At 39.2% G+C, this 15,377-nt stretch overlaps 1 protein-coding gene across 1 annotated transcript in view; it reads right to left on the reverse strand.

Annotated features, from left to right (window-relative positions):
* Positions 1-226: 226 nt before the first annotated feature.
* The window catches only part of TMEM156 (transmembrane protein 156), a 29,260-nt gene continuing 14,109 nt past the window's right edge, over positions 227-15,377 (reverse strand). Inside the window, exons 4-7 of the mRNA XM_081133761.1 lie at positions 12,548-12,667; positions 10,350-10,433; positions 1,379-1,484; positions 227-606 (exon numbers count right to left, since the gene is read on the reverse strand). Coding sequence (XP_080989887.1) covers positions 594-606; positions 1,379-1,484; positions 10,350-10,433; positions 12,548-12,667 — 323 coding nt within the window. The 3' untranslated portion in view covers positions 227-593. The remainder of the gene's footprint in view (positions 607-1,378; positions 1,485-10,349; positions 10,434-12,547; positions 12,668-15,377) is intronic.

Here is a 15,377-nt window from a genome sequence, read left to right on the forward strand (position 1 = left end):
TGCTATTAGGTTTAAATATTGAAGCTTCACTTAGTATTTCACTTAAATTCATTTTACTTTAGTATCTTTGAATTTTTCTAAACATCTTCAGTGCCAAAAGGAGGCCAGATTTATAAATGCAAACATATGTATAAACAAACAACCCTGGCCCTCTGAAGCGACTTGCCAAAGAGAAACAGTCCATCTGCGCAGGAAAACCCATCAAATCAGAATCTGCAACATGAGCCAAGGGGAGAAAAAATTTTCATTCTTGACCTTGTTTTTGATTCCTCAAAATCAAAAATCTCGGGGCCATTGTAAGCTATATAATGATGGATAAACAAGGAGAGTAAGCATTCTCTTGCTATTTTCATGGGTTTCATCGGCTTGTTTCCATGACTCATAATGGCTTCCTGAAAAAAACAAAACCCTCATATATTTGATCTCATGGGTCCAATGAGTGCTCCCGAGCTAGTTTTCATCAACCAGGCAGCATTCCTGCTATTTCCTATTGTGCATCCTCAACTGGAATCATATATTTACCAGTTAACTCATTCCCAAAATAAAATTATGAGTATTCTTCAAAAGGGTTTGGTCCAGATTGCCAGAGGACTTCAGAAGGATATTCTGAAGATTAAGAAGGAAAAAAAGGACCAATATTAATCACACAAAAGTTTTAAGTATTACCTGAAAAGAATTAGTGGAACACGATTTAAAAACCATTTATCAAAACAGTGTCTTATAAGAACACCAAAAATCTTCCTAAAGTCACTGATTAAGGGCTCTTTCCAATCCTATGTTATGCAATGGAGCCTCCATTATATCCAAGAAGACAGTGTAGTTAGTGGTAATAAACTTCTCAGCCTAGGACTCAGAAAACCTACAATTTTCTCGAGCTTCTGCCGCTATAGTGGCTACCAATTGTGCCTTTAACATAACAGCTACTTCTGCCCACAGTTTTGAATTAAAATACATGGGAGTCAATGTGCATTAATCTAGATGATCTCATGTCAAATTTAGAGAAGTTTTTAGTTTCAGTAACTGAGAGTCAGTGGGTAGTTCTTCTTTAAAAATTTACATTCTCTCTTTTCTCATGCTCTGACTGAAATAAAATTGCCCTGCTGGAATTATTACTCAACCCCAGGAAACAGTGCCAAGCAGTTCAGGGGCACACGTTGTTAACAGACTAAGAGATTAGTTTACTGGTCCTTCCTACACCTTGGAGAAACAAGTCGTTTTACTTCATGTAATCAAATTCATATTAGCTGACTTTGCAAGTTCATCACTTTCTCCTACTGTCAGATAGAAACGTAGTTTAAAGTATCATTTACCTCCTTGGATCTCTTCACATTTATCATGAATAAAGTCAAATCGTCAGTAAAGCCGAATCATGACTCACCGTGTATACTGCTCGTGCTCATGCATCGTGGAAAGAACTTCTAGCTCTGGTATTGGAGAAAGCCCTTCCTTGGCCTGAGTTGAGGGCAGCCTTTGCGTGGTCTCTACTATTTAAGAAGGAGAGCTGTTTTAGTCTATATTTAGTCAATAGCAATGCAAACACAGACACAGTATTTTGTAATGTAATAGGAGAGCCTCCATCTAGAAAGGATTTGGGCAGTTTCCACCATTTACTGAATGTCCTGCCTACAGCTCTGACACCTTTAACCCACTAGTCTCAACTCTATTTCTTTCCTTTCATTACTCCTCTGCTCCCACTCCCTGGGGACAAGCCCTGAAGCATAGTTAAGAAGGAACAAAGTAGAGAAAAAAAAATTTTAAGTACAATGTCAAATAGCAAAAACAGAATTTTAGTTTGGAGACTGACTGCAAATATGTCCTTCTATCGCATATTGTTGAAAGGCATCCAAAAGAAGAATATTAATAATGTCCTTTATGTCAGAGATAATTTTACAAAGAAACAAAGTTACAAATTAGGTGAATTCTAGTCTGTCTTTCTTTACTATGACTATGTGACTCATCAAATTCTTCTAATATTATCTCCAGCTGACTTCGAGTTAGAAGATGAAACATCATGTCCATGGCTTAATGGTATCTCTTTTGTTCCACTGGGGCCTGGGGCCTTGCTTTGCTAGTTTTTATATTTTAGTCCTACGTAATACATGCAGCTTTTGCTTCCCAGATGTCTCTGCTTTATATACAAAACCCTGAACACGGATGGAAATGAGGTGACCTACAATATGAAGAGAAGCTGGAAGTTACTTCTTAAGAAGAGAAATCAAAAAGGAGGATTTGAGTGTAATCAAGAACACCATGCTTCTGGTCCAGGAAGATGATTAACGCTGGTAAGATATATTTACCAAAGGAAAAATACTATCGAACCCAAAAGAATTTTACTCTTTTAACTAGAAAAAACTTTTCAATAAGAAAAACTTAATTTTTGAATTTAATTTTCTAAATAAAGAATGCATTCACATAATTAAAAAATTTTAAACTATGAAGGGATGTTCAGTGAAAAGTCTCCCTCTTACCCCATATCCCAGACAATCACTTCCCACTGCATCACATACCTCCCTTCCTCTGCCACTGGCAACCAAGGTTATTCTTTTTTGTATATTGATAGATGATAGATGGATGGATAGATAGATGATAGATTTATACTCTTATACATATGTATGTTATTTTTGTCATTCTTCACACAATTTGGTAGCATACTATACACACATATACTTAAGGATATATCTTAGAGATCTGTCCACATAAGCCCTTCTCATTCCTTTTTACAACTTCTTGCATTCCATAGACTCAATCTATCATCATGTCTCTAAACAGCCTCCTAATTAAATTGTGTCTAATCTTTTGACATTGTGAACACACTAGCAATAAACAATGCACATGTGTCATTTCTTTCCCATGTAAGTGCATCTCCAGGACACATTCCTAGAAAGGGAACTGCTGACTCAAAGGGCTTGTACGTTTTAAGTTGGGTAGCCTGTTTACAGGTGTCCAAGATGCTTCTGACGTACCTTAAAGCTTCAGAATGAACTTAACATGCAAATAACTGTTTAGACAATCAGGTTAAAATATCAAAAGAATCTATTCATGAAACCAAATGATTACTGAAGAAAATTAACAGGTCTTTTTGTTGGAAAGCCAAACTGCTCAGCATTTGCCTATTCATTTGGTTTGATGATATTTTATAACATGGCATAACCATATTTTACTGCAGAAAGCTGTTATCTGTCAAATGATGACTAGTCCAAAGTAACTCTCTAGTGGGGCATTATCTTCTGTCTCTTCTAGTACTCAGGGTCATGTAACTTATACGCTAATAGCAAAACTTCTGAAATTTGATAAAAGGGCAAAAAGTAATATAGGTGTCATTTTAATAACTTTTTCAGAATAGTTAAACAGGTGGACTTTTTTTTTGTTCTACACTGGGAAATAGAGTTTCTTTCAAATAATATTAATTCACCAGCACTAGCTGAAGCAGTCAGACATAGTTTAAAACTTCACAGAAGTCTTTTCATGAATTTGTCAAATCTCTGAGCCAAACATTTCTTTGACTTTTTTCAGGAACCTCAGAAGAGCCTAAAAATTTGAAAAGAACCCCAGTTGGAGTTTTGACCTGGCTGAATCCAGTGAACAAAATGGATTTCCAGCAGTAGAAACTTTGATTAAAAATAAAACTCCATGTTCTCGAATAAAACTTATATTCTCAAATAAAGCCCCACCACACCGCCCATGACAATGTCCAGGTTGCCCTCGAATCATTTTTTTTAAAGACTTCTATCACTTTTCAAAAGTTATTTTTTTATATTTATGACATCTGGTACTAATCTCACTTCATCCTTCCAAGGTAATTTTTGATCGCCAGGTAATTTTTGAGTAACAGAAACTTGCAAGTTGTGCTCTTCACTTTGTCCCTGATGGTTTTCATGCCAAAGACGAGGTACATCTCCCCCAGCGAAAGCATATCTAAAACTTCTTCATCTTACCAGGCTCTCTTGGCTGCTAAGAGAATTTGCCCCATCAATTTTTTATACTCTTATCTCAAAAACTACTTGTTCAACCATGTTTGACTTGGTTATTGCATTGGAAAGCCAAAACAGCTAAAAACAAAGCAAGGAGCAGCAAGCAAGTTTAGGTGTCCATATAATATAAGACCCTCTGACCTCTACGTCCTCAATAGTGAATTTATCCAGTTTTGCTGTAATTGCTTATTTGTCTGCCTCCTTGTGTACAAAGACTGTATTTTATGCACAGTTATATTCCCCAGAAGATGTGTTGAGTGACTGAAAAACTGTCATTTAACTGCTTTGTTCCTCATTTTTCTTAATAAAATGATATGGGTAGAAACAGTACAAGCAGTCAACTGGGGTGCCACCTTGGAATCTGGGGAAAAGGAAAATAAGATTGCCCTCCAAGAGTTAATCTATCCAATCAACCCATAAAAAGAACAGAAACATACAAAGCCATCTTCAGAAATGATCCCCAGGCCCGGGCCTGTTCGATGTCGAAAGGGCTGTGTTACGTGAGTCAACGAGGCCACCCCTAAACCAGGGAAGGAGGCCCTCAAGCTGTGTTGGCAAAGGAATCCACTCTAAGACCTACCAAACAAGCCTTGGCTATGATCTGGCTTCTCCTATGTTTCTATAGAAGGAGAGAGAACGCACGTGTTTGCTGTCAGAAATATTTAGGGTTGTATTTCTCTCAATGGGATTACTCTTTGTGAATTAATACATTGGCCTTCTGGTTTTATAAACCTATTGATGTGAGCGGGATTACACAATGGAGCCTTGTCAGCGTGCTGCCATTATAGGAGTCTGAGCCCACAGGCCTGAAGAAGGCACTGGACCAGGTAAATTCACCTACACGAGACACCCGTGGGGTGAGGGCAGGACCCTGCCGGCAGAGGCTGCCTGGCTGCTGCGGCCCACGAGCCAGAAGGCCACACAGGTGCCAATCAAATGAGGTGAAAATCAAATGAGGACAGGAAAATGAATTACTGCAAAATTATCTATAATTAACAGCTAAAGAGGGGGAAAAAAGTCATTCAACAAGACAGCTGCCAATATTCTGAGCCATTGACTCAGTTTCCGGTTCATTCACACTGCAAATATCCTTAATAATCCAAGGAATGAAACTGATGAAGTGTTTAAGCATTTTCCTTTCATTATTTTGGATAGGCATTAACAAAAGTTATAATTTAGGGAAGGAACGTATTTAAAAGGTCTTTGTGGCAGCTGTTCTTTCAACATAGTGACTGTAGAGTTGTATTTACTTGGTAAATATTTATTGGGTGCCTACTATGTGCCCTTATATGCACGATTCTATGAGCTGGGATATATGATGAATACTATAAAATAGTGTCCCTGACCTCAATGAGCTAACTGGCTCATGGGAGAGACATCAATCAAATAAAACTATCAAATAGCCCTGGCCGGGTTCAGTTGGTTGGATTGTCATCCTGTACACCGAAAGGTTTTGGGTTCAATTTCTGCTCAGGGTACATACCTAGGTTGCAGGTTCCATCCCCAGTCAGGGCATGTACTGGAGGCAACTGAGCAATGTTCCTCTCTCACATTGATGTTTCTTTCTCTCTCTCCCTCTTTCCCTCTCTCTCTAAAATTAATAAAAACATATCCCTGGGCGAGGAAAAAAAGAAAAAAATACATATATATATATATATATATATATATATATATATATATATATATAGCAAGAGTAATAATTGCCACAAAGAGAGATTTGTCGTATTCTGAGGGTATGTAATAAGGGGAGTTGACCTAATCTGGGAGATCCCAGGTGATTTCCCTGAGGAGGTGTCAGTTAAGCCAGGGTTGGAGTTTACTAGACAAAGGCAGTGTGGGAGGAGCGGAGGTTTGCAGGGGGTGGCAAGGGAGGCAAGGTGGTTGAGGCAGGGAGAGTCTGTGCAAAGATGGAGCAAATGTTTATCTGTATAAGCTTGATTATCAGTTCTTTCATACCTGGCATAAATGTCACATAAAGGCATTCGATGAATGAATAAAATAAATCACCCTGTTCTGCTGATAGATTCTTCACACTTAAGAATTTCTTCCTGCATAGAGTTACCCTCTGCATTTTTATCTATTCTGGAACAAAGCAGATGGCTATAACCTTTACTGTTTTATGAACTCAAGTCTGTATTTTTAGAGTCATAAAAATCATAGTTAAGCAAGTAAAAATTGAATTTTCATGTTATCTTGCTTGGTTGCTAGACATCTGGCACCAGTAATTTATCTTCTCTTCTGCAGGAAATGGAAACCTGCTTAATCTTTATTATACTGGCCATAAACATGTTACAAATTATAATTTTACAGTGCCATTAGTTTTGTTTTGGGGTAATATAAATTACTGGGTCATCCATTATTGGCATGTAGTAATACTCTCTCTCTCTTTTTTTTATTGTTCCGTGTCTGCTTTATTTATCTCTCTATGATTTAAGTAATATTCTTTCACAATAAAATTCCATTTTCTTTCCTTCATGGTCCCTATAAACTCACCCACATTAACTACAAAAAACCATTTCCGCCCTGGCCAGTGTTGCCCAGTGGTTAGAGCATCAGCCCACCCACCCAGCGGTCCCAGGTTCAATCCCCAGCCCCAGTCCGGGTGTTTGCAGGAGGCAACCAATCAATGTGTCTCTCTCACATCAATATTTCTCTCTCTCCCTCCCTCTCTCACTCTCTCTCTCTCTCTCTCTCTTCCTCTCTTTTCCCCTCCTTCCCTTCCCCTCTCTCTAAAAATCAATGGAAAAAATGTCCTCAGGTGAAGGTTAAAAAAAAGCAAAGAAATGACTACTGCTGAAATGTTCCTTCATGAATGACTCACATGTCTCACACAAGCTTTATAGAGGAAATGTCTTATCTCAGTTTCCAGTGTTAAATGTTAAAGAGCATGAAAAGCTTTGATCTGTGGCTTGAATCCATAGAAGTAAGCTCCCCAGTTCGCCATTGCCATTGGGGTGCTAGAAAGTGCATCCATTGTACAAAACTGAGTTTGAGCCCTGACTCTGCTAGGACTTGGCTGTGGCTCAGTTACTTAAACTCTCATAGCTTCGATTTTCTCATCAGGAAAAATGTGAGGTTCTTACAAAATAAAATAAAGTGATGTGTGTGAAAGAAATGTGCATCTGAAAGTTTCTTAATGAGTTTTTATAGTTTAATAGGTTTCCTTTTTTACAAGGCAACCAGAATCTCCCTAACTGTGGCATCAGCTCTATGAAGGCAGTAACTGTGCTGTAGCACCTGCCACTCTGTGTCAACACTTAACATAATGCCTGGTGGGCAGTTAGTATTCAATAGATTTGGGTTGAATGTTTGAAGGTGAAGAATTTCAAGTTTTAAAAATTTCAGCATTTTGATGGAGAGACTAAATGACCCCCCTAACTGACCCATGCAGCAGGAATAAGTAGAGCTCTAATCTCAGAAAATTGGTGTGGATGTTTGTTTATCGGCTGTCCAGCAGGATATCTCAGGGGGACTCGCAAGTGTGCAGAAAGCCAGAAGGGCAGACATTCCCACTCTCGGCTTCCTGGCCTGCACTCAGCCAATCAGCTCCTCGCCCTTGGGACTGGCAATCCTGGCAGAGATGCAAAACTACCAGGTGCTCTAGGGCAGTTTTGGCAGCTCAGGGGGAGCATCCAGTGGTGGTGACACCAGCGGGGGCATTCTCACCAAAGCATTCCTGTGGCGTGAGTCTGGGTGTAATTTTGACCACCTGACCTCTCTTCATTCCCCTTTATATTCCAGGCTCCTAGTCTACTGCTTCTGCCCCTGGCCTCGGTCTCCAAACGTGGTCAACTCATTAAGGATTGTTTCTAGGATACATTTCCAAGTCGCTTTTGCATAATCCTCAAAATCTCTTCTTCAAGATGGTCAATGGTTTTCATTATTCTTTGATACCCTTAGCAATTCTATAAAGTGTGTTACGTGTTCTTTAATGAAGTAGAATTATGTTCCCTCTGATCACTCTCTGGCTCTTTGTTTGTTTCACTTTTCCCAGACCCAAGATTCATTTCTTGTTCATCTGCTCTTTTTACTCTATACACATTTCCCCCGAGGGCCTGTGTGATTTAATAAGCTTTTATTGTCCGTGAGCTACGTGCCAGGGACAAGGATCCAAGGTGACTAAGACAGGAATCATCACCCGGGTGAACGTAATAGTCGAATGACTAAAGTGTAAAACAGATTCGTGCCAAGACAGGCACCCTGTGCCACCGCGCTTCTCAGAACAAGGAAGAAAATGTTAGGGACAGGTGAAAGCTTGGGATTTGAGTCTATTCAGCATCTTCTTCTGCAGCGAGACTCATTTATCCCATCAGTGTCTGCTGTGCCCCCACTACGTGCCAGGCACCGTGCGGTGTCAGGGTCTTGGGAATCTCTGCTCATTTCGCTCTTGTCTCTTTGAGGGTGGAAGCCTATTTGTAGATCTGTGTGTCCGTGTGTGACTATACCGAATTTGTAGCACATGAACAACTGGAGAGACATTCCAGAATGTGCGGCCAGAGTCAACAGCATGCGGCTCCGCCGAATGTGACTGCAGTCACTGTTCTCTTTGAACTACATTTTTTGAAACTTGTGTTACTGCTTCTGCAGAGAGCCACGCGGGCACATTTTTTTCCTTCCATTCTCACTGCTGCCTATAATCCATCATTACAAAGAGAGGCCTTAAAAACAGCACTCGAGGGAGACATTATTCCCTTTCCATTTCTCTCTCAGAAAGAGCAACTTATAATGGGAGCAGGAAAAATTGCACTTAGGTTAAAGGAATATAAATAGACAGGAAAGGATCTGCTTCTTCTCCCCTTTAAGGAGCTAAGCCTCAAAAGGACTCTTCGTTTTAAAAAGGCCACCATCCCTTGGCCTGCTCTAAGCATTAATATTATATACCTGGTAATAAAGCCAGAGGATTTTTAGTGAGGGTGGTTAAAGGGAAAGGATGGCTGAGGCAGGTTTCTCTGGTGAATGAAAATCACAGGCTCATAAATACAGTGTGTGAGGTCAGGCCTGTGGTTAGCTAGAACTTTAAATTTGTGATTCCCCCGGTTATTTATGTTGATGGGGGAACTATTGACTTTTTCTCAGACAAGACTGCCGTGCTCAAAATTATGACTTGAAAAGAGAAAGGACTGGGATTCCCTGAGGCAACCCAAAAAGCCCTACAGAGCCAGGTTAAAACATCCCTGGGGCACGGAAGTCAGATGTGTGTCATGGATAAGAGGGGACACCGAGGGAACTGCCATTTTCTCCCTTTAAAAATTAATTTTGCCTTTGGAAACAACCCTGCAATTTTTATTTCATTAACCAAACAAAATGATCATTGACCACCCAAATTTTCCACCCACTTCCCCCACCTTTATCTAGTATCCACTGACGATTTAGCTAATGCTTATTATTAGACATAGGTTAATAATTTGACTGCTAATGCTGAGAACAGAAAATCTTTTTTTTTTTTTTAAGTGAGCTCTTTAGGTGCACCCAATCCAATTTTTCCTCAAGCTGAGGGGCTCAATACCTGCTAATTTAAATAGCTAAGAAAAGCCTCAGGAGCATAGTCCCCAACGAAATGCCATACAAATCTCCACGTGGCTGCAGATGCAGTTGCAGTGGGGGGCTCAGGATTTGTTCAATTTCCTTTCAGTTCGGTTTACACACCAGATATGAAGTTTCCTTATGTAACTTCTCACAAAGCCTGCTCACTGACTGTGCATGAGGAGCTGTAGTAATATCACTCATAATTCTGTGATTTTCAATGGCTCAAGGATATTCCTTCTCCCTGATGATGTAGAGGCCTTTGCCCCTGTCACATTCCCCTCTTTCTTTTTAATATGATTTGACAGCTTGAATTCAGAAGGCTTCACAGTTTGAAGGAGATGGAACCACAGCATCTGTGCTAACAGCCCCCTTGCTGCTCTAATTAGGATTCCCTCATTCCATTTCTATTTCTTGGGAGAGGACAGGGGACTTTTTAATTGAGGCTATTAGAAGCTCTCTTTACACAATGACGCCCTTTGCTAAGTAAAGGTTCCAGCAAAAACCATGCCGGCTCTGCAATTACTTCTTGCAATTCTGAGGAATAATGGTATCTTGTCTCATTTAAAAATAAATCTGAGACTTATTCCAGATTGCTTTTTCTCCTCTGCCTACCCACATAAATTTCTTCTTGCCAACTGAGCAAACTTTCCATTACTGAAGGAGGTGGTTTTGATTGTAACTGTCCCCTGATAATAAGACATATTAAACTACATATCATTTGCCCATGGTTCCTTTCTTCCAGAGACAAGGCTAATTCAAATGAGTTCAGATCTCACGATCTTGGGTTTACGTTGAAATGGTGGAGCTTTGGCAATTCCTGAGCAGTGTTCTGTTTGCATTCACAGAGCTCACCTGAAATTACCTGCGTATTCAATGATCGAAGTTTCTCAGAATGACTCCTCCTTAAGAGATCAGATGAAGGTTTGTATTTATGACCTATTCCAAGAAAAGAAATTAAATATTTAGATGGTGAACAGGCACATTCTTAAAGATGGATTCCCCTGTTGAGTCAAAGGATTTCCAAGGAAAATGGGCCATTCACACAGGGCCTGGAATTGCAAGACATTGAGAAGTTTTCCTTAAGTTACTTTTTATTAACAAATACAGGTTCTAGCCCCGCTGGGCGTGGCTCAGCGGATGAGCATCGACCTGGGATCCGGGCGATCAGGGTTTGATTCCCAGTCAGGGCACATGCCCGGGTTGCGGGCTAGGCAGCCGATCAATGACTCTCTCTCATCATTGATGTTTCTATCTCTCTCTCTCCCCATTCTTTCCCCTCTCTGAAATCAATAAAGATATATTTTAGAAAAACAAAACAAATACAGGTTCTATCTAAAACCAGTGGCTTCTCCACTGTCATAAATGCCATTATGCCATCTCCCCTAATGAAAATCCCAGCTCTTATATAGAGAATGTTATCTTATTTATATTATTATATGTACATAGATATCATATACAGAATATTTAATGTATATTTAATAATATTTAATGTCATAAATGATGTGACCTTTTTTATTACTGTGTATACTTGGATTTATAAAGCAAACCTTTGAAAGCTATTAAGCCTGTCATGTGGGTAGATGTTCATAAGAACTTAATGTCACATTTTCTTTTTAGTTTCTCTCCTTCTCAATACATTATTATATGGGGAAAAAATGATTAAAAAACTCAAAACTAAGTACTCTTTACAAATAACATACATTTATTTAAACTAATATTATTTTCAAAACTAGAAACACCCTGGGTCTTAATACTGACTTTTCATTAGCTGTATAACTTTGGGCAACACACTTAACCTCCCTGAGGCTCAGAGTTGTTGTTTTTTTCCAACTATAAAATAAAAATAATAGCACATGCCTTGTTTTCATACTTTGAGAATCTAGTGAAAATCTTTTGGAAATGGTTATTCTACAAATATACAATATTATTATTATTATTAACAAATGCATTAGGAGTCTTATATACTAAGGTATCAATAACAAGACTTGATATGAAACTGTTCTCAGAAATATTTGCAACAAATACTTAGTTGAAAGAATTAATGGCACTTTCATTCAAACCTAGAGGCAACTATTTGTTTGGCAACTGAAATGACTAACAGCCTTGCCTGGTAAAGAACATAAGAGCCTTGGGAAATAATATAAGCAGCACAATACTATTCTCTTTTATTGAGAATTACCATGCTCTAGTCATTGTGTCAAATTTCTTATGTAATCTCTTTAGTTCAATCTTTGCTTCAACCCTGTGTGGTACTGGTGACTACAGTCTTGTTTTACAGAGGAAAAAAGGAACACTCAGCTACAGTAAGCAACTTGCTCAAAGTCACATAACTAGTAAGTGGCAGTACTAGGATTCTAACATATCCACCTACCTCCAAAACCTAGTCTCATAATGACACAGTTTTTTCTTGTCTTTAAGAGACCAACTACTTTCAATCAGGCTTGCTGTTCAGCCAGTATATTCATGGACACACACTAGTGGAGCCAGTATATGGATGGATACACACCAGCAGGGCTATGACAATAGTTAACAGTCAGTGTCCATCCTGACAGGTGAGCGTTGTACTAGTCATTAAATATTTTTAATATCATCCCTACTGTCTTGATTCCTAGTTCCATATTTTAGCTCAGCCCAGCCAAAAATTTACTGATTAAAGATTGACTCCCATCCCACTCATCACCTGGAGCCAGTCTGCTCAAGATTTCCAACACTAAAATTCTTTATCTCCACTCCCTGTTCCTCTACTTCTCTTCTGCCCTCACTCCCACTAGGCAACTGCTCAACCTTCAATCCATCAACTCCTTTAGATTCGCACAGTCTTCCTCCCCCTCTATTCACTTTTCTGGGTAGGAGAAAGACACATGAAGCTCCCTGAATGCTGCCATTGTGTCTTATTTATGCTTATACTCCTAGAATTGCCACTTACAAAGAGTGGGTGCTCAGTAAATGGTAAATTGAACTAAAAAAAAATTGAATCTATAGATAAGATTAGGAGTTCCTTGAAACTAAATGGATTATCCCAAATGATGGATTTATTTCTCAATACTTACTCTGCCACTTCTGCATTCGCCTATGGACTTCAAGTATTTTGTGGATAATGAGGATGAGCAAAAATATAAAAACTAATATTACTAAAACATACCAAGTGATCTTCATGGAACAAGAGAAATCTGCAAAGAAAAAAATACTATGAAAATACAATAAAACAATGCGGTAGATAAGAGGCTATGTGGTGGTGCAGCTGGTTTCTACTACATATTCTGCCCTTAACTAAAAAGCTAAATAGTATATAGCATCACTTTATAGGGTCACTTGCTCTCCTGAATTCTTTCCTGATGTATTAAATGAGGGTATTAAATGAGGAAACTTAATCAGGTGGCTTCCATGGATCCATCTAGTTCCAAAATCTTAGGGTTAATTTCACTTACAGGTCATGCTGGCGTTAGTTTTACTATCATTTCTATCACCAGGTTAAGACCACAACATAGCCAAGCAGCCAAAAATTATACCCTCAAATCAAGGAAGATGCTTGAGTATGAGAAGGGCGAGGAAGAAAGGGAAAGACAGACAAAGAGAAAGGGCTGGGCTGAGGCATAGGAGGTGAAAGAGGTCAGGGCAGAAGAATAACAAGACCCCCTTTGCACAGGGGCCCTCAAGGCGATGATCAGATCACGTGTGTGCATTAATTAAACATGCAGTTATGTCAGCCTAAATTTAGTGAAGATACAGATAAAAACTTGTTCATTCAAATGACGGTGAGGCCACATGGGGAGGATAGTCACCATCCAGTAATAGCTTAGCATGGTCTCTTTTGGTCCCATAGAGACACACTGGCCAACCGACCCAGGAATCAGAGACATAAACAAAAGGGACCTCATCATATTCAAGACACAACTGCCTACTGACTTTCCACATCATCCTCTGGACACTCTTTCATGCACACAAAACACAGCTAGTATTTATTCAGCTTAGCAAAATATATAACTTATTTGTACCCTTGGATGACTGCCCTTGTGGTGTTCATGATCTGGATATCCCTTCAGGAACCCCCTCCATGGGAAGATGTACATTACATTTATTTAAAGAAGAAGCTAAATGGAGAAATGGTAAAAATTGGCTAGGATGGCAGCACTCAGCCTCCCCAATGTCACTCCATGATAGTCAACTGCCAAACTTGCATTTCTCACTCAGCAAAATAAAAGTATGCAATTAACTGGAATAGAAGATTTACACTGCCACCAAGAGCCAACAACGTGGGTCCAACCACAAAGGTGTCACTGGGCAGTGATGAAGCGATAAAACAAAGAACCATGCATTCACCAATTTGATATTGCAAGAGCAGAATGTGCACAGTGGAGGCCAAGCCAGCCAGCCCAGCTACCAAAGCATCAGTGTGAACACAGAAGAGCGTGTCTCCCCACGCCTCATGCTGTGCACCTGCCCCACATCCCTGCAGCCATCTGGGAGAGAGCCAAGAAGAAACAGACAAGAATCTGAAAAAAAATTTAAAGAGACAGTTTAAATGATTGTTTCAGAGTAAATTTACCAAACTGGACTAAATTTAGTTTCATCTTCTGGTGGCTAGGGCTTTTAAAGAAGGTCACATTAATCTTTGCACAGCAGAGCAAAATACGAATAATGTTTTAATCTTCTACACATAACAAAATGAATATAGTTCTTCCAGAATACAAGACTACCTACTTATGCACCCCTGTAATCTTTCTGAATTATGGATCCCAAAAATTAACTATCATTTCGCTCTGACTAGAATTTATGGATTTTTACATTAACACAAGTATAAATCCTCTTAATACCATAATAATAAAAATGCTTATTTTTCCTTTATGTTTTAGAAAATATAAAAAGTAATTAAATGGATACATAAATGTACATTGAAATAAATGTTTTAGTACCTATAATCCAAACCTCTTTATCTTTCAGATGTTATCATAGTCACCTTCCCTATGCAGCCTTTCCAAAACCTACCTTCCAACCTCACTCCTGAACCAAAAGAGAAGTGACTTTCTTATATCCTCTCCCACGCCCCCCATACATACACACACCTTGAAATACCTCCTAAGTGTAGAGGCTGAGGGGCCCTGGGCAAACTAACTCAGAGGAGAAACTTCTCTGAAGTCATACATTTTACTTTAAAAAAAATGCATACATATATATTTGTGCTTTCTTTAAAATAAATATGATTTTTTAAATAGTTGCGTCAAAAATAATTAAAGTTTACCCAATCAGCATGGCTCAGTGGTTGAGTGTAAACCTATGAACCAGGAGGTCAGGGTTTGATTCCTGGTCAGGTCATGTCCCCGGTTGCTGGCTCGATCCCCAGCAGGGGTTGTGCAGGAGGCAGCTGATCAATGACTCTCATCGTTGATGTTTCTATCTCTCTCTCCCTCTCCCTTCCTCTCTCTGAAATCAATAAAAACATATTTTTTTAAAAAATAATTAAAGTTTTAAAAAAAACATTCTAAAGTCATCTAAAAGGCTCCTGTACATCTAGAACATCCAAAAGCACAGCAAATTCCTCTACAATAACACCTGTCCCACCTGTCAAGCAAGTGCATGATTGCTTTACATTCATTTATCTTTGTGTCCCCAGCGCCTGGAATACCAAGTGGCATACAGCAGGCACTCATTAAATGGTTAGATCATAAAACACTCTTCAAGAGTAGGTTTTGTGGCTAAGTGAGGGCATAATGCCTAGTAAAAGGGTCAGTTTTGGTGATTCAGAAGAGGGTGACTAGGAAGCTAATCAGCCTTAAAGAGAACTAAGATACATGTGAGTTTTGTCTTTTTGGGCTCATCCAAAGACCCAAAGTGCTGAATCTGCACACTGCCTATCTTCTCAGCTTTACATCAAAGATTCCA

The sequence above is a fragment of the Miniopterus schreibersii genome (genome assembly GCF_964146895.1).
Source record: "Miniopterus schreibersii genome assembly, chromosome: 1".
Classification (NCBI taxonomy): Eukaryota; Metazoa; Chordata; class Mammalia; order Chiroptera; family Miniopteridae; genus Miniopterus; species Miniopterus schreibersii.